The following is a 19,767-nucleotide window of genomic DNA, read 5'->3' on the forward strand; positions in this document are numbered from 1 at the left end:
GGGGTCACAATGTTAAACTGGCATCACAGACAGGCCCCTTGGCTCAGGTGCAGGGGTTGGGGGGCTCCAGACCTGCTGGAACGTTTTTCTCCAGGAGAATGGAGAAAAGTGGATTACAGATTATTATACCGAGATTATTATCCTTTCAAGAAATCAGAAGGAAAACAATCTGTGCCTGTTGGGGTGGAAGCAGTTTCAGGTCTCACACGCACTTTGGAAAATGAATGGGAGAACATGAAGGAAGTACATGAGGCACTGTGATAGTCCTGGCTGTAAACTCTCTGTGGCCTCTACAGACAACTCAGAACATTGCTGTCTTAGCTATTTTCTGAATGCCATCTTCATATCTACATATCTAGAGTAGAAGGGGGATGTATCTTCCAGGAAGAAGTTTTGTGCTGGGGTGAAGAAAGCCTTATAAAGCCACACCTTTGCAAGAGGTGTGTGTGTCACAACAGCGGCTATTCCCTGAAGTATACTGAGCCAGCTCCAAGACTGGGAATCACATGAGGATAAATCTTTTTCCAGACTAAGCCCTCAACAAAAGATTGTGTGTAAGCAACATAATCTATAGAGGAAAAACTTGATATGATTTTCTTTTATGGTAACTGAGATTTATTTACTGAGCACTGCACGATTCCTTCCTTGCAAAGGAGTAGCCTTTTGCATCTTTGCCTCCTCAAAACATGTGCTGAAGTAGCTTTTTCCAGATGCTGTGCTTATTTCTCAAATTTTCTATTGAAGAGGGTTGTAAAATCTGCCATGTGACCACAAAGAGCAGCGCGTTCACTGAGCAATACTCGCTGTTCTGCAAGTTGCATTGCTGTGGCATCAGGGCTCCATATCTACAAAATAAAGGTTTGTGTAGTTAATTTGGTGGGCCTTTTGCAACAGAGGCACTAAGAAGATACTGTTAGCCAAAGAGAGGCATGTTCTAGCACTCCTTTCCACTGCGAGACAGAAAAGAAGCAGTGTGGCCTCCCAGCAGAGGAGAGGTCAACAATGTGTGTGTGTACAAACAGAGCATTCTCTTGTTGTCACTTCCAATCTTTATCATGCCATGGACTCGGATTACAGATAATGTGGGAAAGAAGATCTTAAGGTAATTATTTAAAATTACTGACTCGGGCTCATGATCCTCAGAGTGGAAAATAGTAATTAGCTGTAAAGTCATCAGCTATGTAGCCTCAGTCTTCTGAGACCATTGTAGAAACTAGCATAAATCAGGGTTAGGGAAATGATAAACAAACTCCAAACATAACTGCTCAGCCAGCAGTGGCGTTCTTTTCCTTTTCAAGGAGGAAAAAAAATTACAAAAATTACCTCACTGTGATTATGTTGTTCTGTTTCTCAGTTATTTCTAAGCGTGTATGACAAGACCTGGACAGAAAAGTTGTATTTCCACTATTCCAACTCTAGGTAGCAAATATTTAGTGTGCTGTGATCCATCTAGTTCAGTAAATGTCACTGCCAAAAGTCATCATGTGATAACTAATCAACAGGGCAAGTTAGAAGTTGGTGCCTATGCTATGCAAATAGACTCCTATCTTTTAAAAGCAGGAGTATAAAAATACATATCATAAATGTAGTTGCATTTTAATTTTACTGTGGCTGCACTTTAATCCAATCTAAAAATACGATAAGAGATTTTGATTTTGATAAGAGGTTTTGATATATAAAACAAATATTTGATTTCCACAAATATATGTCACATATATGTTTGTGTAATTATAAATTATACATCCACAAACTCTTTAATTTACTCTTGTTTGGTGGCAACCTCTCCAGGCTGTGTCACATCATCTCTAAGCTAGATGAATGCTTGGATTGTTGTGGGTTTTGATCTCAGCAAGAGATCAAAAGTGACCAGGGAACTGCACTCCTGTTTTGCTGCTGTACGTACTTTCCTGGGTCTGAAGGAGATGTCATTTTTGTCTTCTCTTGCTGCCAAGGATTTCCAATAAGCAGAACTGTCCTTGCGGGAACGCTTTGTCTTTTCAGGAACAGCTTCTTCCTCAGGTGGTGGGGATTCATCTGGAGACTGAAGGGCAAGAAGGTACCAATTTTACCAATACATCATGTTCACAAGCAAGGCATGCATCCTGCATCTTCTGATGCTCTGCTATGATGTTTACTGAGGGGGTATTTTTCCTAATCTCTTCAGAACCTGTTTCTGTCAAAGCTGATTTTTAAAATCAAAAATTGCAAGGGCCACCCTTTTGAAAGGTAAAAGGCACCTCTCTTCCTTGGGCACTAAAACATTAACTGCTCTTTGTGACTCCCAAGACAGTCGCCTTGTACCGCTGGTGATCCCCTCCTCTTCCAAGTGAGGAATGAACAGGCACCTAAGGCTGTCTTCCTCCTGCCTCTGAAAGTCCTGTGCTGTCTCTGACATTCAAAACCTTTGTGCAAGGAGATGCCAACATTTAGCTACTGGGACATATTTACTGCACTGTCCAGGGCAGCTGAAGGACACCTCCAGCCACACAGATACAATTTCAACTTCTCCCTAAACAGCAAGCTGGACGTGACTAAAAGTGCCACTGGTGAATCAGGAAGGTCTCATCCACAGGAGGAGAACCTGGATGTGGGCACAGAGGCTGGTATCAGCTTGGGAATAGGGCAATGCTGAGCTGCTCAAGACTCCCAGAGGGTGCAGGAAAAGCATTCAGAAATAAAACAGGCAAACATCAGTGTGGGATTTGAGAAACAGGACTCAGGTAAATCATGGAAGAGGAAGGATATGGCACAAAATGGAAAATAGGAAGTTAGCAAGCCTGCTATTTTCTCAGTGAGTTCAACTAGGAGAATAAAAAACCTTTAACCAGTTTGAAGGGTCTTGCTCTTATCTTGTGAAAAAAGAGGTTCTCCCTTTAAGAAATTATGGTTACCAGTTGTTCAGTGTTTACCACAACAGAGCTGGATGAACATATACTTCAGGAGGAGGGAAAAAGAAAAGGAAATCTTTTTCTGTGTCTGCTAGTGATACAGAACATCATTCTGATGTGTGTCTGGGGAAGACATGAAGTTTGTCTAATTAGCAAGAAAAATTTCAACCAATGAACAAGTTCTAATACTCACAAGAACAGTATGAGCATCTGAAAATACTCACTTTAACAAAGCTGCCCAAGTTACAGAGTTAGAGAGGAACAGGTGGCAAAGAATAGAAAGAAAGCAGCTCCCTGCTAACTGTTAGCAAATCAGTCCTTTGTTACCATCTCTCATACCTCTGTTTTCACAGATTTCGGTGGCTCTGGTGGTTTTGCCTTCCCACCTTTTGCTGCCTTTGCTTCTTCTTTTTCTTGTTCTTCTGCCAAAATTTGCAGTTGATTTTCAAGCAGTTCAATTATTGTAGCATCTTCAAGTACTTCAGCAAGATCGAGAGCACTCCTTCCTGTATTTAAAAAAATAAATATCTGTGTAAACCATGAAAATTAACTTTGGCACTGGTTTATTGCAGCTGGACAATCAGCTGAATTTAATATGGCCAGTGTTTTATTACCTATCCCATGTGCCAGCAGCGTGCCTGACATTGGTGTGAGGAGCAGTGGTCATCAGCACTGCTTGCAGAAATAAGAGCTGGCAGACACCAGCCCTGAAACTCGTTTTGCAGGAATATTGCTGGAATTCTTGTATTGCTTGCTTTGTTCTTAATGTTCTGCCATTTGCAGCCTAATACCCTGGTCCCGAAGGTTGTCATTTTGATCTCTGAGAGCTGAGAGCATTTAGCACTAGGAGATGGTCTGCATTCCTGACCTTGTGCTGTGCTGGCCATCTCCTTCTGCCTCTGCTTGCTCTGTGGCTGGCAAGGGAAAGCCCCCTGATGGAAATGAACAGCTTCAGTGCTTAATGAAGGAAAAAAATCTGTCCTGGTTCTTATGAGACTCTGGCTGTAAAGTATCTGTGAGACTGAACTGCTGTGTGAATCACAACTCCACATGATACAAGGAATAAGGAATACACATCCCTTCTACAAGCAGGGTTTCACCACTAGGCATTTTGGCAAGGAAAGTCTCATTGTGTAGCAATGCTGCTTCCTATGTTGGAGCAACAGCTTGAAAGGTGATGCATGTGAACTTTTCAATTACTCTGGAGACAGTGGAAATAACTCTGAAGGAGGGATCTGCTGTGAGGAGGTAACACTTCAGTTCCAGCTCAGATTCGGTTTTCTGTTAAATATTTTTTTCTCAGGAGTTATATCTACAAGTAGAGCAGCAAGGAAGTCTTTTAACCAGGGCTGCCTGTGCCTCAAAATAAATCACTTAAATGGGTGGCAGACTATACTCTGAGCCACAGCTGAAATCCAATTTTCCCTCAAATAATAATAACTAGATAGAATGTTTTCATTAAAGCCACTTATAACTCTGTATGTGTCTTGTGAGGAGTAACAGTCTCCTGAATTGAGTAATTATTCATGTTACTTCATTTTCTAGATATGCAAAGCCCAAGAAAGCCTTTTTTCAATAATTATTCCATACTGGAGAAAACTAACTGAACCTGTTCCTTCATCCCAGTCCTGACAGCAACCCTAAGCACAGAACAGTTCTCCAAGGTGTTTTTAATAAAGAAACAGCCTGTTTTGGAGACATTGCTATTTACCGTTGCTGTTTAAAGCCTGGACGTCAGCACCTGCAGTGATTAAGAAATAGACCATGTCCAGCCTGCAGGCCTCAACAGCTCTCATCAGCGGGGTGGCCTCGCCTACTGAAGGGGCATTGACAGCTGCTCCCGCCTTCACCAGCACCTCAGCGATGTCCAGGTGTCCATTGTAGCAGGCATGGTGCAGAGGGGTCCACAGGAAGTTGTCTGTTGCATTCACATCAGCCCTGCACAGGGTAAGAGCAGCTGTGGCAGCTGAAGCTGTGGGGTGCCTACAGTAACAGCCCCAGCTCCCAGGGCAGTCAGCTGGAACTGCCCACTGCAATGGCATTTTCAATGTAAATAGCTATTTTCATATTGCCATTCTGAACCTGTTTGAGTCCCTGAACTTGGCATGGAATAGTAATTGTAAGTGTGCCTGGGTGCTGCTCATGTCTCCCCCTAAGCCATCAGTGTCCTTCACATGGAGCTTTTCATGGGTACAGCAAAAAACACAGGCATTCAAACCCCTTAGTCCTGTAAAAGGCTGCTCGTGCTCCAGCTTCACCGAGAATGGCAGAAAGCAGATTCAGGAACTCAAAAAGTTCCTTCTGCCAAGAACAGGTGCTACAGGACATCTGGCAACACTGCAGAGCTTACCTGCACGAGAGGGAAGTGTTCACCTTTCCTTTCGGTGTCGCTGCCCTCTGCCTGCTCCATTCCTCTGCACTGACTCCTCCCTTTGACAAACGAGCTACACAAGGTCTGCCTCGGGAGTCCGAGCACTGAAAAACTATTCAGCTACTGGGCTGTTGGGCTAGGACCTGTTTCTGCTCCCAAATTAAAACTGGGATGCTCTGCAGAAAGCAAGGGCTAGTTCAAGGGAGATCCCTGCAACAGGCTGCCTTTGGTTGAAACCGGGAGGAAAAGCATTACCAGCCCTAGGGGTCCTGAAGGGAGTTAGGGACACTGTCCCACTTGCTTGGTGGACAAAAAGCTGCTGTCTTCCCAAAAAACAAGGAGGAAGGAAGAAAGAAGAAAAATTATGAAGGAAGCTGTTTCCAGCGATAGCTGTTTTGCTCTTCAAGTCAGGTGATTGTCTAAATAAAAGCACAGATTCATCTGTTCTTCTTCCCTTCATTAAATTTGTAATCTTTTTCAGAATTCTGTCTTTGATGAGATCTTAGCACAGTAAATTCCCTGACCTACCACATTTATCTCTCTTATCTTTCAGTCACTAAGCTGTTACGGTTTATTTGTATGCAGTTTTCATTTGTTTTAATTCTCATTAAAATGAGCTTCTTCAGTTATTTCACTTTCATCTCAGCCCAACCTCTTTGCCTGCATTCAGACTCTGTCTGCCCCTGAACCCTTTTTCCTAACTTCATCCTATCAGAAAGAAACCAGTCAGTGGGAACAGGGACAATGCAGCACTGATTTAAAAATTCCTTGGCATTTTCTGCCCATCAAGCACAGAATTTCCCATCAGACCAAATTTCATTTGCTTCTAATTCTTTCTGAAGGAAGATAGAAAGTAGGTACCACCAATTTAATTTTAAATGTAATAAATGTTAACCATTTAGCTGGATAAATGTTTTGTTTTGTTTTCAATATGGATTTGTGGTTCTGTACTGAAAAGGTTATATTGTAAAAGGTATTTGAATGCCCATGCTAAACTGCAAGCCCATGATGCTGAGAGATGCAAACCTAAATGCTACTGATAACTTTCCTCTCCATTTTCATTTCTGTCTATTGAAACAATCTCAAAACTGGCACTATTTATTCAAGCTAAGTTACTGTGTTTCTGGGTCTTATTGTTAAATACGATATGACTCCAGTGCTGTCTACTGAGGCTTGGGAAAAGGAGCAGAGATTAATCTGGTGGATTAATTTGGTAGCTCCTACATCTTTATCTTCAGAAAACCTGAATACACACATCACCCAATTTTCCATATGCTCTAGGAATGTTAGTTAATTAATTACCAGGGTGTGGGAAGATCGATGTGCTGTTAGTCTTTGCAGGAACCAGAGCAATGACTACAGCCCCTTTCCCTGATATATTAATATTAACATGAATTCTATCTATGTATAGTAGAGAAAGAACCCAGTTAACGTACATACCTTTGAAAAATGTTCATTTAAGCAATTATGTGAAGGACTGTAGGACCACAGCAGTCTGACAATAAGAGATTATGCTATTACACAAGTATGACTGAATCTTTCTGAAATTGCTTTCATTTTTAAGGTGTCATTGAGATTTTTCACAAGTGTGTCTGCAGGCTACAGAATTGCTGAAGCACTTCTAAAATGAGGAGCAGTCTAATTAGTAGCAGGGGCTTCTGATGTAAATCCTGCTGTTTCAGCCTGCCTCAGCTGCAGAGGAAAGTGGAGGTTTAAACCAGGCATGTGGAACAGGAAAGTCCAGGATCACCTCAATGATTTCAGGCAAGTCCTTCAAGTCAGATTTCCCCAAAATCATTTCCCAGTTTTGAGAGTTTGCTTGTGAGGATGCACTACTACTTGGGTATGAACCCCTGCTGCTGACCAAATATCAACAGCCCAGACACCAAAAATTGCAGTCTGGGGAACTTGTCTCTTGGTTGTTTTCATTTCCATGCTACTAAAATGTGAAAAATAATAAACTTACCCTTGTGACTTGAGATCTTAGGGAAGTAACTTTAATATTTAAATGTTATGTAAGCAAAAAACAAACCATAGCCTTTTGCATCCAAATACTGGACATTTATGCTTTTGAAATCCAGTCCAAACACTGGACATTTATGCTTTTGAAAGCCTTCCCAAAATAGCAATTAAATTGAAATTATCTTACCCCTTTTCCAGAAGAAACTCCACAAGAACTATGTTGCCACTTGCACACGCAACCATCAAAGGTGTTTTGTAATATTTATCTTTCATATCTACCGGCACGCCCTGGTCGAAGGCTCTCTGCAGAGACACAAAGTCTCCTTCTCTGACCAGGTAGTTGATGTCCATGAGGGTTTTACTGGGCTCCTCCATGTACCAGGCGCGGTCATCGAACACGGGGTGGGCGGCGTGGAGGGCGCGTTTGAATCGCTGCTCCTCGGGGAGGGTGGGGACAGCCTCCACCATGCAGGCAGGGAGGCCATCTTCCCTGAGGGGACGTTCACTCTTGGGGATTACACAAACTGGGACAGGGAGGCCTTTCTTGCCTTTCTTTCTCGGCGGCTTCTTCTTCTTCTTTGCTTTGGGCCCAAAGGATGAGAGCAGAAAGGTTTTCTGCAGGTATTTTGAGCCTTTAAAAAAATCATCCAGGCTGATCTTGTCAGAAGATACTTCATGCTTTTTAGCAAGAATTTCTATTTGTTCCTGATCCACAGTGCCCCAGCGCTTCCGAATGACTGCCATGAAATCACTTTTGGATACTATCCCCTCGTCTTCCTCATCAATCTCAAACTCCTTGCGGATGGCATCCTCATGCTGCACGGACCAGTCATACACCTTCAGGTACCAGGCAAGGGTCTCATCTGGCTTCTTTAAGGCTTTTTCAGCTTTGCGCAGCACTGTTGCTGCTGCCTTGAACCCACCGGCCTTGGCAACATCCCTTGGGGTCAGATTTATCAAGTTGGACCATGTAGGATCACAGCCTAGAGATATGGACACAGTATGGCTAATAGTGCAGTGGAATTCCTAATTTTATAATATAAGAAACTTGTAATACACAGGCAACTCGTGGCCACAGGCCTACAATTTTATATAAATAGCAGTGGTAGGTGGAACCACATCATTGATCCCAGGCTGGAAGGTCAGCCACATGTCCATATTTTTTTCCCAAAGGGAGAAGCACTGAGCAACCCTGTGCTCTATTTATTTATCCGCCCATGAATATGTATAAAGAGAACGTCAGTGGAAACTTTACATTTTTACTTGAAGTGGTGAGCAAGGTTAAGAAGCAAACTAAGATTAAGGTGTCACCTATTTCTATACCCCAACATTACAATTTGGCAATGGATCATTTGTTTGATCACAAGAACAGAATGTGGGATTTTGCATGGCGCTCTTGGATCAAAGCTTGAAATGCCAGGATCATCTGATCAAGTCAGGAAAGGATCACAGCTGCTTCAGGCCATGTTTCAATACCCATGGGCATGAAGTTTTCCTCATGACTACATAGAGATATTTTTTACGTTATCATCAAATTAAAAATGTATTTTCTATTGGAAGATCATCTTACAATACATCTAAACCAACTAAACTCAGAACCACCTAATACTGTCCAACACTAAGTTATACAACCTCCTGATGTTTCTGCTGCTTTCTTTGAGAAATGTTCTCTCATCCACATGAGATAAGAGCCTCGGTTAGGCCCTTCTGAATATGAATTTTGCCACAGGGTACCCAAGAGTCAAATCCTTCAGAGATACCCAAATGAAATCTTTCCTTTATCACAGAAATAGAATACAGATAATAGTTGTGAAGTAATTTAGTTTTCATGTACCTCTTTGTCCTATATACCTGCAGCAGTCTGTAAATCCTCCCTCTGCAGCATAATGAAGTGGTGTGTTACCATTCATAGCAACCAGTTTCAAGTCTGCACCATAACCTGAAATAATCGCCAGAATCTAGAAAAACAAACAGAGTCCCACCAAAAATCTTGTCTCTTCTTAACATGTGAAAATGTGAGATTGATTTGCAAATAAATGCAATATCTTACATTCCCATTCTAATAATGAAGTTCTCTCCCATGTCCAGCTGGTCAATGCACATATAACATTATTGTTTTCAATAGTATTATACCTATTTAACTGATGAAACAGAAACCTTGTGTAGTTGTAGACACCAAGGACAATCTTCTTGCCAGCTCCCTATGAGCCCCTGTCTGGCCTATCACTGCTGGAATCCCTTTGATGCTTACAAAGAATCTGCTTTTGATTACTGATCATTATGCTTTGATCAACTGAGATAACAGACTCAAAAAAACCCCAACAAAAACACGCTCCAAAAACCCAAAGCAAAGCCCCGTAACAACAAAAAACCCAGGCAGGTTTGGCTTTGCAGCAATGCTTTCACAGCACAAATGTTAATACCTCAAGGAAGCCTCCTTTGGCCGCGAAGTGTGCAGCGCTGTGTCTCTCGAAGTCGAAGAGGTTCACGTCGGCTCCCCTCTGCAGCAGAGCCAGCACCACGTCGGCAGCGCCCTCCCGAGCCGCCTCCATCACGGCCGTGCGCCCCGTGGCCTGCAGGCAGCACAGAGCAGTCACACTGGGAGCCTCCTTTCCGCTGCTACTGCCAGCAAACCACAGCCTCGGAGCCTCCAAGGGACCTGCAGGTAAGCCTTCAAATCTACTCACAGGGCTGCCAAGAGAGAGCAGTCAGGTGCCAGCAACTCAAGTGCATTGAAGGCTCGAGTCCTTTAAATAATTCCCAATCAATTCCTTAGTTAGGGAGTCCTGATTCTGTGGGTATCTTCTCATGTATATTTACAACATCCAACTCAAAATACCACCTCAGATTATGAAAGCAGGAGCATAAGGAGCTATGGCTGGAGGCGTGCTATGGGGAAGGCAAAGCAACAGGGAATTGCACTATGGTTCTGTGAGGAAAAGTTCACTCGAATACATTAATATTGTCTTTTCCTAGATAATAATAGATGTTTGCTTTGGATAACTCCAAGGGAAAGCCTGTGCTTCTTGATTTATCAACAGCACAGAGCTTCAGTCTTTGTTAAATTAAGGAAACAAACAAATAAATGATTAAGACATACAAAAGAGAAGAAAGTTTCTCATGCCTTGTTCCTGCCTTGATTGCTCATCAGATTTTCCCAACCTTTTAGCAAATATTTCCTAAAATAACTTACCTTTTAATGAATACTATTTCAGCTCTGAAAATCTAAGGGCACATCAAGGCAAATACAAATCAGCACTGCTCCACTGAAGTACAGTGAACTGCAGCTCCCAACAACTGACCCAGTTACATGTAAGTTTGGGGAAATATTTGCACTCTAAACCTACAAAAATCGAAAAGAAGATTTAAATCCCTCTCCTCCAAAAAAGGCTGGTACAGAAGAGGGGAAGAGGTATGGCCACCTAGTTAAGCAATTTTCACTGCTTTTTTATTTTAATGTGAGGATTTAAGGTCATGTACTCTGCTCTATACTCCTGTATCTGTTCTTAGTTACAGAAAGGCTCATACCGGGTCTTTTGCATGGGGATCTGCTCCTTTCTCCAAGAAAATCAGGCACATATCTTTAACCTCATGAGCCTGCTCACAGGCTTGTAGAAGCAGAGACCTCCCAGTAGTGGTACAGTTGTTGACATCTGCACCATAATCCAAGGCAATTTTCAGGCAGTGGGTGTGGCGAACTGTAGGTGTAAGGCAGTAAAACAAAATACCTGCAAAGGAAACCAGTGGGGGTTAGGGTGCAAAAGGAAATTACCAGAAGGGGTGTGAGGCTGTGGACTTCACAGCTGACCAGTCTGCAACAGAGACCCCTTCACTGAGGGTGAAGCCATGCAAAAAAAGATTTCTACTTCAGAGACTTTACTCGAGGAGAAAACCAGAGCTCAGTATGTCACAGGCCATGGGAGGAATGTGAGTCTCAATTATAAGTTACCTCTCAGCTCTCTGCTGGGGAGACTTATAATTTAAAGGCCTAGACTCTTCAGGGAGAATTATTTTCATTTTCATCAAAGCTGTAATGGCCAGCAGCTTCTGTTGGGCTGTAAGGATAAGCCTCAAGCAGAGCTCCTCTCCGCAGGCAGGACACATCACATGTAATAAGTGTGCCACACAGCTGAGGGACTGCTTTATGGTACTGCCTTCCCACTCACCTTTCCCTTCATTATCCACAGCAGTCATGGAGGCGTTAGCTGTTGCTAATAATTCCAGAATGGCCTCATAGCCCAGCTCAGCTGCCTTCATGGCTGGGGTGCACCCCATGTTGTCGTGGACGTTGGGGCGTGCTCCGTGCTCCAGCAGGAAGCGGCACATTTCAATGTCGTTCTTCATGGCGGCCACGTGGAAGGCACTGTATCCTTCCTTGGGCTCTGTGTAATTAATCAGATCTGGGAATCCCATCTGGATCAGGCTTTCTATTTGCTTCTTGTCTTTCTTGTGAACACACTGAAGAAGTTTGTAGATCTGTAAGTTTAGAAGCCTTTTATCTACTGGTAGCATCCCAGGATAGGGATGATTTTCTTCTTTCAAGGAAGTACTTTCTGCATGGACAAAAAAGAAAACATGTAATCTCACAGAGGACATTATAGTGACCTGCCAGTAAAATCAGGAATCAGACCATGTTCACAGCATGAAAATATCCACTTTACCTGGACAGAACACTAGGTTTTGAACTAATTTATCTTTTACTGTGGGCAGCACATATAGAGACTCTATAAACCCAAGTAGCACCTTACAAAATTTTTCTTTCTAGTCATCCAGCTGTTCTGAAGAGGTCTCATCCAAGGAGAAAATTAAGTTAAGAAGCTGTAGAGTAACTGCTCTCCATTCAAGGAACTGTTATAATCTACAATTACTTGGAAGCCTAAGGGGAGGCTGTTCATATGTTATTTTCAATGAGGGAAAAAGTCACAAGACACCATGTCCTCTGCACTTCCTGAAACATAAAATTCATACTAAAATTTATACTAACATCACCTCATCAGTGCCTGAGCACCTTCCCTGTTTTTTGGGGTTTTTTTCTGGTAGCTGATGCATGAACTTCCTGCTAGGCTATGTAGATAAAAGAGTAAGTCAAATTCCTCTGCTACAAAACCCTTGGAGGAAAAAAAATACAGATAGCAGTGCACTGGTCTGGGAAAAGGTTCTTCCAGGTCATGCATCACAAGCTTCTTGAAAAAAATTCAGTGCAGGACTTTGCACTTGCCTCAATCCTGGATGTTTTTCGGGTTTTTTCTTTTAGGTTTTTTAGCCTCTTTTAGCTAGTCTCAGCTCTCATGGCTGGAGGGTTAGGAAGGGTCAGACATTGTAGGGACCATTTCTGAAGCTTTCCCAAGTGGATGAGAAGCTTCCTAGCACCTTCAGCAAACCTTGGGTCAGCCCGTCCTCCAGAACTCCTACAGGACACGCAACACAAAAAGGTGAAGGAACATCTGTTAGAGAGCACTCGGGGTTTGGTTTGTTTGGGTTTCTTACTCATTGCAATGTAGTCTGTGAATGGGACCACTCAGCATCTGCCTGGCTACTCTGGGTGCTTTGTGAATGTCTGTGAGAAGGGGAGATTGCAGAGAGATGGAGAAGGATGCACGATTCCAACAGACCTTGTGAGGCAAGACCTCCCATTCTGGGAAGGAAGCCTGACAGAAATCTGCAGGAAAAGTAGAAAAAGATGACTGAAGGTGAATCATGTTGGAAATGGACAGAGAGGTAATTTTTGTACCACAGGTACAACTTGCCAGTTGTAGTTTCTGTAGCTATTGCCTCTCATTTCTTTGCAAGTGCTGTGTCCAGCCTAGTTTTGGAACAGAGATTGGGAAAACTGTTGGCAGATTTCTGACAACTGTGCCTCTTGTTTTCCCTGACAGACATGGCCCTCAGCTCCCTCTTTGTGCACCCAGTTATGCTGGGTGAAGGTGTTGTTATTAGAAGCTGCTCCCTTGCAGAAGTGTTTAAGCAGGTACTAAAATGCAAAGATTTTCTCTTTGCAATGAAACCTGGTCTGAATAGGTCAGCTGCTCTCAGATGTTCTCCATTTAAACATGGCATTACTTAAATCCTTTTCTGTTTAGGTCTTACATAACCCTCATTCTGATCATATACAAGTATATTCTTACATCAAACAATTAAATCTTTAGGTAGCAATAACTTAAATCTGTCACCTGTGGCGTGTTCATTCTCATCCCAATCATGTTGTTCTTCCTGTGACATTTTGTCCAGTGAAAGGGAATAAATGCAGAGATTTTTATCCTGCTGACAGGAATTACACCTATAGCAACCCTGTAGTCCTAAAGCTCAGAGCTGAGAAATAAGGGTACTTCAGAGTAATGCCCTGCTAGAAGTGAACACTGGAGTCCCCACAGAGCCTGCCTTTTAGAGCCTGAAGCAATTTCTGAGCAAATCCCCAATACAGGAAGTTTTTTTCTGGCTACTGAGGACAGGGAAAAGTTGTGATGCAAACTCTGCAGGGGCTGTGAGGAGGAGCAGCAGGAATGTTCTGCAGGGAAGGCTCTTACACCTCTGAAATTCATCAAAAGAAAGATACTTAGATGGAACTGACAAGCTTAAATGTTCTCTTATGCTTTTGTTCCACTTCCCACCATCCTGCAGCAGTAAGGAACTTGGGTTTACTTCCAAAAAACTTTCTTCCCACTGTTATTCATGATTTTTCAGGAACTTATTTAAGATGAAAACTTGCTTTTTATTCCTTTCTTTCTCCCCCTGAAGCAGCAAACACTGAAGTGACATTCTCCTTGGACATAGGTTAGTAATGCCATAGAACATGAGCAGAACTGCACTTGGTAAAAAACTGTTAGTAACTAATCTTTGATGAACAAATGTGAACAAATGGATATAACATTCAATACATATGGATTTGGATTTATTTCATGGATTATCTTGGAGATTCCTTGAGATACTTGCTCCCTATAGCCTCTGCCCTATGCTGGACATGAAACTGATGGCACACCTTACACTCACTGCACACTTTCATTTTTGCTCACAGTGGAATGCACAATTGAGTACCATTTTAGTTCTGATCAGATTTTTGCTGGTGCTTTGAGCTGCTTATCACAGTATTCTTTTAATATTTCACATGCAGCAATAAAATTATTTCCATGAGCAGAAGTGAAATTATTTTTATCGCAATAGTGAAGTCTGTTGTTATCACAATTCAGCCACCGAGTCCTTAGCCAGTTTAAAGCAAAATGCTTTTGCTTCAAAGCATTAAGAACCAACAATTTACATGAAAACAACCATAACATTTTAACTGTTACAGTTAATATTTCTTTGCAGCATTTGTTGAAAGTGAGTGGATCAAGTTTTATTAGAAGCTTCTAAAGTAGCAGCATCAAAGAAACATAGGTGGGATAAGAAATTCTACCCAGGGTCATATAAAGTTATAAGCAAGGGAAAAAGGCTTCTAAAATGAAAACTGCAACATCTTGTCAATTTTCATTGTAAATTAGTAAATTGACTAGTAGTAAATACTAAATTTACTAGACATAAATACTACCAATGCTGTGTATTTCATATATTTTTTTATCACTTCACCTATAATAGATGGCTTAATGGAAAATGAGGGATTGTTAGTGTGGCTTTCAGACAGTTGTGCTTTGGGGAGGGCTTCATGAAGCTGTAACCCCAAATCCCAGGCCTGTAGTGTTTGCTTAGCAACAATTTTATCTGTTGACAAATATCAACAGACTCGCTACCTTCATTCTGCCAGCCTGTGTCATTGTTCTGATGGAGAGCATGAACTCATTTCAAATCCAGATTAATCCTTTTCTCAGTACACATGGCATTAAGAAAATCATTTTAGTTGGATTCCTGTTTTCCCACAAAGCTTTCCAAGCTGTGATGGAGGTAGAGTGATAGAGAGGGAACTTCTGGTGGCTGCTGATCTCATTCTCTGTCACCCAGTCAAAGCCTGCTGTCTGACTGCTGCTGGAAGCACTTGTGACTCCACCTTAGAAGTTTGCAAAAGTTTTGTCAGTTTCAACATTTCCAGTTGAAAACATCCCTTTAATTATCACCATTCACAAACCAGTAAACAAAATTTTCATGTGTTTTATCTTTAGTGGGAGAAAATAGCTGAGCACTTTCTAAATTTAATCCCTTTGCATGCTGGGCACAGAGATAAGCACGAGCCCTATATGTCAGTATAAAAGGAACCAATATGGTAACAGTGCCATGCTATATTTACAGCTTTATGTGAATAATTGCACTGGATTTTTGGCTGTGACTAATAGGAGTGATGCAGCAAAATCTTCCTAAAACTGAATTCCAGTCTCATGAATAGCCTATAATGCTGTGGTTTTTCGGTGTTAATTCTCCAATAATGCCTCGCCTTGGGCTGAGGCACAGCTGAGCACAGTGACGGGCACTTAGGTTTGAACTGAGCAGGTTTCAATATCGTGTGGAGATCTCAGCCCAGATCCAGTCCTGAGGGCTGTAAAGGCAGTTCCCTGGTTATGGCTGGGTTGGATCAAAAGATGTGCATCCTTTTGTCTTCAGCTTGCCTTGCAACTTCCAGGCACCTCGGTATCCATCGAAATGGAGCCCTGATTGCCATCACCCAGAGCCCTGATTGCCCGCTCCTGGCAGCCCTGATTGCCCACACCTGGAGCCCTGATTGCCCGCTCCTGGAACCCTGATTGCCCACACCTGGAGCCGTGATTGCCCACACCTGGAGCCCTGATTGCCATCACCCAGAGCCCTGATTGCCCGCTCCTGGCAGCCCTGATTGCCCACACCTGGAGCCCTGATTGCCCGCTCCTGGAACCCTGATTGCCCACACCTGGAGCCGTGATTGCCCGCTCCTGGAACCCTGATTGCCCACACCTGGAGCCGTGATTGCCCACACCTGGAGCCCTGATTGCCCACACCTGGCAATCAGCTTTACGAGCAACACCTGCGGGACAGGGGCTGGGGGGTGGCTCCTCAGCCAGGAGCCCAGCTGGGCTCCAGGGAAGCTTCTGGAAGGCTGCGGAGTCGGGGGTGAGGTACTGCTGCGTTCAGGAACAAGGAACAGGGTGAGCAGCCGGGGTTGGTTTATTTTCCCTGGACTGCGACCAGAGGAGCGGGTGGCCTGTAGAGTAGACTGGCTTTAACGGGAGAGAAGCTGCTGGAAGAGGGGGATGCTGGAGAGCCGGCTGCTCTGGCCGTACGGACACCCAAACGGAGGTAAATGCCAGCGGCGAAACGTGCGGGCCGTGAGGGGGGCGATGCGCAGCGCGCCCGTGTCCGGCGAGGCTGCGGCTCAGCCCTCACAGCGGGCCCACTCTGCCCCGGCCCTCAGCAGCGCCGGGAGCCGGCGGCTCAGCCTCGCCGCCCCCTCGCTTCCATGCCCGGCAGCGGCAGCGACCTTCGGCAGCCTGGGGCACTCACCTGAGGAGGAGGGCGCCGAGGGCTCGGGGGCCGCCGCCGGACCCTCGCCCGCCTCAGCGGCCGCAGCCGGACCCTCAGCGGCCGCAGCCGGACCCTCAGCGGCAGCATCCGGACCCTCGCCCGCCTCAGCGGCCGCCGCCGGACCCTCAGCGGCCGCCGCCGGACCCTCGCCCGCCTCAGCGGCCGCCGCCGGACCCTCAGCGGCCGCCGCCGGACCCTCGCCCGCCTCAGCGGCCGCCGCCGGACCCTCAGCGGCCGCCGCCGGACCCTCGCCCGCCTCAGCGGCCGCAGCCGGACCGTCGCCCGCTTCAGCGGCCGCCATCGCCGTTGTGGCTGTCCCCTTGGCAACGGCGTCGGGCGGTTGAGAGCCGTGAGGCGGTACCGGATCCCCGCGGTGCCACCGGCTCCCCTCAGCGCCACCGGCTCCCCTCAGCTCGGTACGGACCAGCGCCCCGCCGGGGGTGAGACGGGCGCTCGGGAAGCACTTGGGTGTCCTGGGCTCTCTCTCCTTGTAGCTGGCTTACTCGCCAAGCCTTCTTTTCCTCCCCCATGGGAAGAAGCAACGCTGTGCGGCTGTTTCGCCTCCAGACTTTTCTGGAGTTGCCAGAAAATGGAGTGGCGAGGTGCTGTGTCCCCCCAACGGCCCGGCCATTCCCTCAGGGTCTGTGTAGCACGATAATGTAAATGAGCTTGGGTGGAAATGGGATCGTTCACCAAGTTGGACAGAGAAACCTGTATTAACAGGAGAAAAATGACAGTGAATGGGGAAAAACCCCTCAGAGCTTGTCAAGTGAAGCCTAAGTCGTTCTAAAAGGCAGCAGCAGGGACTGCCTGAGCTCTGTATCTCCTTTCCGTCCACTTCCTTTAGTGCCGAATTCCCAAATGCCACAGCCCAGACCTCAATGCTCCTGCCGGGCCCGGTAGTCATGTATGTATGGGGTAACTGCAGCAACACTGCCTGTCTTGTTCCTGGCCAAGCCTGGCAGCTGAATTGTTTGCAAATCACCTCTAGCATTAGGAAATTAAAAAAAAAAAAAAAAAAAGAATTGTTTTTTGATGTGAAATTTCTTCTGCCAGGAAAGTGGTGACACAGCTGGATGCATGTCCAACAGCATGGAAAGGCGTTTGACGAAAGCCATGGGACTGTGTGGTGAGTCACAACAAGAGAAAACATTGTTTTAGCCTAAGTTTCATTATTTACCCTGCAAGGAGTGCCATTTGTACAGCAGCTATTTGGTGTTAGCACTCTGTGTTGCAAATTGGCTGGATTGGTAGTGATGCACTGTTGTGCCTTGGTGTATTGCTTTCCTTTTTGGAAAACATAGCATAGCCAAAACATAGGCCCTTCTCTTTCTCCTTGGCTGCACTAAATGGTTGACGCAGACATGGCACAGTAGATGATGTTTCCCAGCCTGTTCTTTGTTAGATTTTTGCTGTTGTTGTTGCCACAAATAAGGAGACACATGTCTTGGCCAAAGGCCTGGGGTAAATTCTCCTTTTTCACTTTGTTGAGCAGCACACATAAAATTGCCATTAGAAAAGTTAGCACATGTATTTTGAAATTTAGTCCAATATGGAAGTAACTGAATATCCTGTCGGAAACATCTGCATGCCTTTTCTCTGGAAGTTATGGAAACAGCATAACCAGATTATAACAACTCTGGGTACTTGGTATTTCACCCCAAATGTGAATGTGCATGTAACTGCATGTATATGTTTAGATTTTTATGCTTGATTTATTTTCTCATGGTGATCAGCTTTCCATGAGCTTTTTGAGAGTGATAATGAGGATTCATGATGCAAGAAGCAGCTCAGCATCATACTGGATGGTTCAAAGCAATGTGGTTTCAAGAGCAGAGGTGTTGCTCTCGAGTTAGGGTACTGCAATGTCTCCAAAATAAATAGGATTACAATCCTCTTAGAGAAATTCAGAGTATTCCCTGCCTATAGAGATAAACAAAGCTCACCAGAGGAAATTATTCCAAGGTCTGAAGCCTCAAGTTGCTGGGCTCTTTTTGGCTGACAGGTCGGTTTTGGAGGAGTGGCACACTACTGCCAGAATGCAAGTGGGGTGGTGCTGGTAGGAACTGAGTACAGTAAGGGAGTGGTAATTGACTGCCCTGAGGAAGGAAAGGTGTGAAGTGCCCCGAGCCTTGAGCATGGCCTGGAGCTCCCAGAGGCAAAGGTGGGAGACACAGCACAGCCCAAAGGTGGGCACAGTGTCCCCGTGCCCTGGCAGGGCCCCAGCTGTGCCGCTGCCGAGCGCCCACGGGAGGGCAGGGCTGCCCAGAGCTCCGCTGTGCTGCGACTTAGGGCGGCCTTGGGGCTGCTCTGTCCCGGGTGCTGAAAGCAGCTCCCCTCCCTCCCTTCCCACAGGGACATTTCTCACAGCCAGGAGGGAGCTGCTGGGACAATCCAAGAGGTGCTCCACTGGCTTCATGGTGCCCTGCATGAATGCCATCTGTGGAGCCCACAGGAGAGAGGTTTGGCCCACTGTGTGTGACAATGAGATCACCACTAAATCACGTCCAAATCAAGATTATTCCAAAGAATATTTATCACCGACATTTATTACTGTTTCCCCCTTGTTTTATATATTCTTAAACATTAACCTCAATTGTTCCTGCAACATCCATTCTTCCCCATTGTAGGTAAAGTCCCCATAACTGACATGCTCACTTTGCAGCTCCAAAATCATCTAATTGCACATGAAAATGTTTCACTGCTGAGCAGTTGCTTCCAAATATTCAAAATAGAAAGGCTGTGAAGTTTTGTTTGGTGCTAGCAGAAGGTGCCAGGCTGAGAGCACTGCTCAGTCCCTGCTGGAACATGTGGGCCAATCCTCTGCCAACCTCTGTTCCACTTGCTGTCTCTGCGTTGTGCTGGGTTTCCTCTGTGCATGCCAAAGCTGTCCCACAGCTGACCTCTGGAGGGAGGCTGTGCACCACAAGGGCTGCGTGGCCCTGGAGTCCTGATCACATCGGGGGGAGCTGGGTGGTGACAGCCTGGCTTCAGCTGCAAGGTGTGCTTGAGGATTGCCTGGTTTTTACTCAAGCCTTTGTACTGTGGAAGTAATTATCACTCCTATTCATCTCTCTGCATTCTGATGCTGCTGCAAAAAAATCTGTTGTGTGGTGCATTCCACCCAAA

At 44.9% G+C, this 19,767-nt stretch overlaps 2 protein-coding genes across 2 annotated transcripts in view; one reads left to right on the forward strand and one right to left on the reverse strand.

The window, feature by feature from the left end:
- The window catches only part of PAK5 (p21 (RAC1) activated kinase 5), a 211,099-nt gene that overhangs the window by 37,930 nt on the left and 153,402 nt on the right, over positions 1-19,767 (forward strand). The window contains exon 3 of the mRNA XM_071438319.1: positions 17,695-17,767. Within this exon, the coding sequence (XP_071294420.1) occupies positions 17,695-17,767 (73 nt within the window). The remainder of the gene's footprint in view (positions 1-17,694; positions 17,768-19,767) is intronic.
- On the reverse strand, positions 590-16,974 carry ANKEF1 (ankyrin repeat and EF-hand domain containing 1). The gene is made up of 10 exons (XM_071438125.1): positions 16,618-16,974; positions 11,388-11,774; positions 10,750-10,949; positions 9,645-9,794; positions 9,056-9,179; positions 7,409-8,204; positions 4,600-4,826; positions 3,228-3,394; positions 1,904-2,041; positions 590-845 (listed from the first exon to the last, which is right to left on the reverse strand). The coding sequence occupies exons 1-10, from the start codon at positions 16,937-16,939 to the stop codon at positions 720-722; spliced, it is 2,637 nt and encodes an 878-aa protein (XP_071294226.1). The 5' UTR covers positions 16,940-16,974; the 3' UTR covers positions 590-719.

This window comes from Agelaius tricolor, unplaced genomic scaffold (assembly GCF_023055355.1).
Source record: "Agelaius tricolor isolate 1412-34295 unplaced genomic scaffold, bAgeTri1.0.p SCAF_1, whole genome shotgun sequence".
NCBI lineage: Eukaryota > Metazoa > Chordata > Aves > Passeriformes > Icteridae > Agelaius > Agelaius tricolor.

What these genes read in the sequence shown, in the direction of transcription:
- ANKEF1 (XM_071438125.1), bottom strand. Translation starts at nt 16,939, where the DNA reads ATGGCGGCCGCTGAAGCGGGCGACGGTCCGGCTGCGGCCGCTGAGGCG. An exon ending in CTCGGCGCCCTCCTCCTCAG is followed by an intron (nt 11,775 to 16,617) that starts GTGAGTGCCCCA and finishes TTGTCCATGCAG; the next exon opens with AAAGTACTTCCTTGAAAGAA. An exon ending in CAGGTATATAGGACAAAGAG is followed by an intron (nt 8,205 to 9,055) that starts GTACATGAAAAC and finishes CCATATCTCTAG; the next exon opens with GCTGTGATCCTACATGGTCC.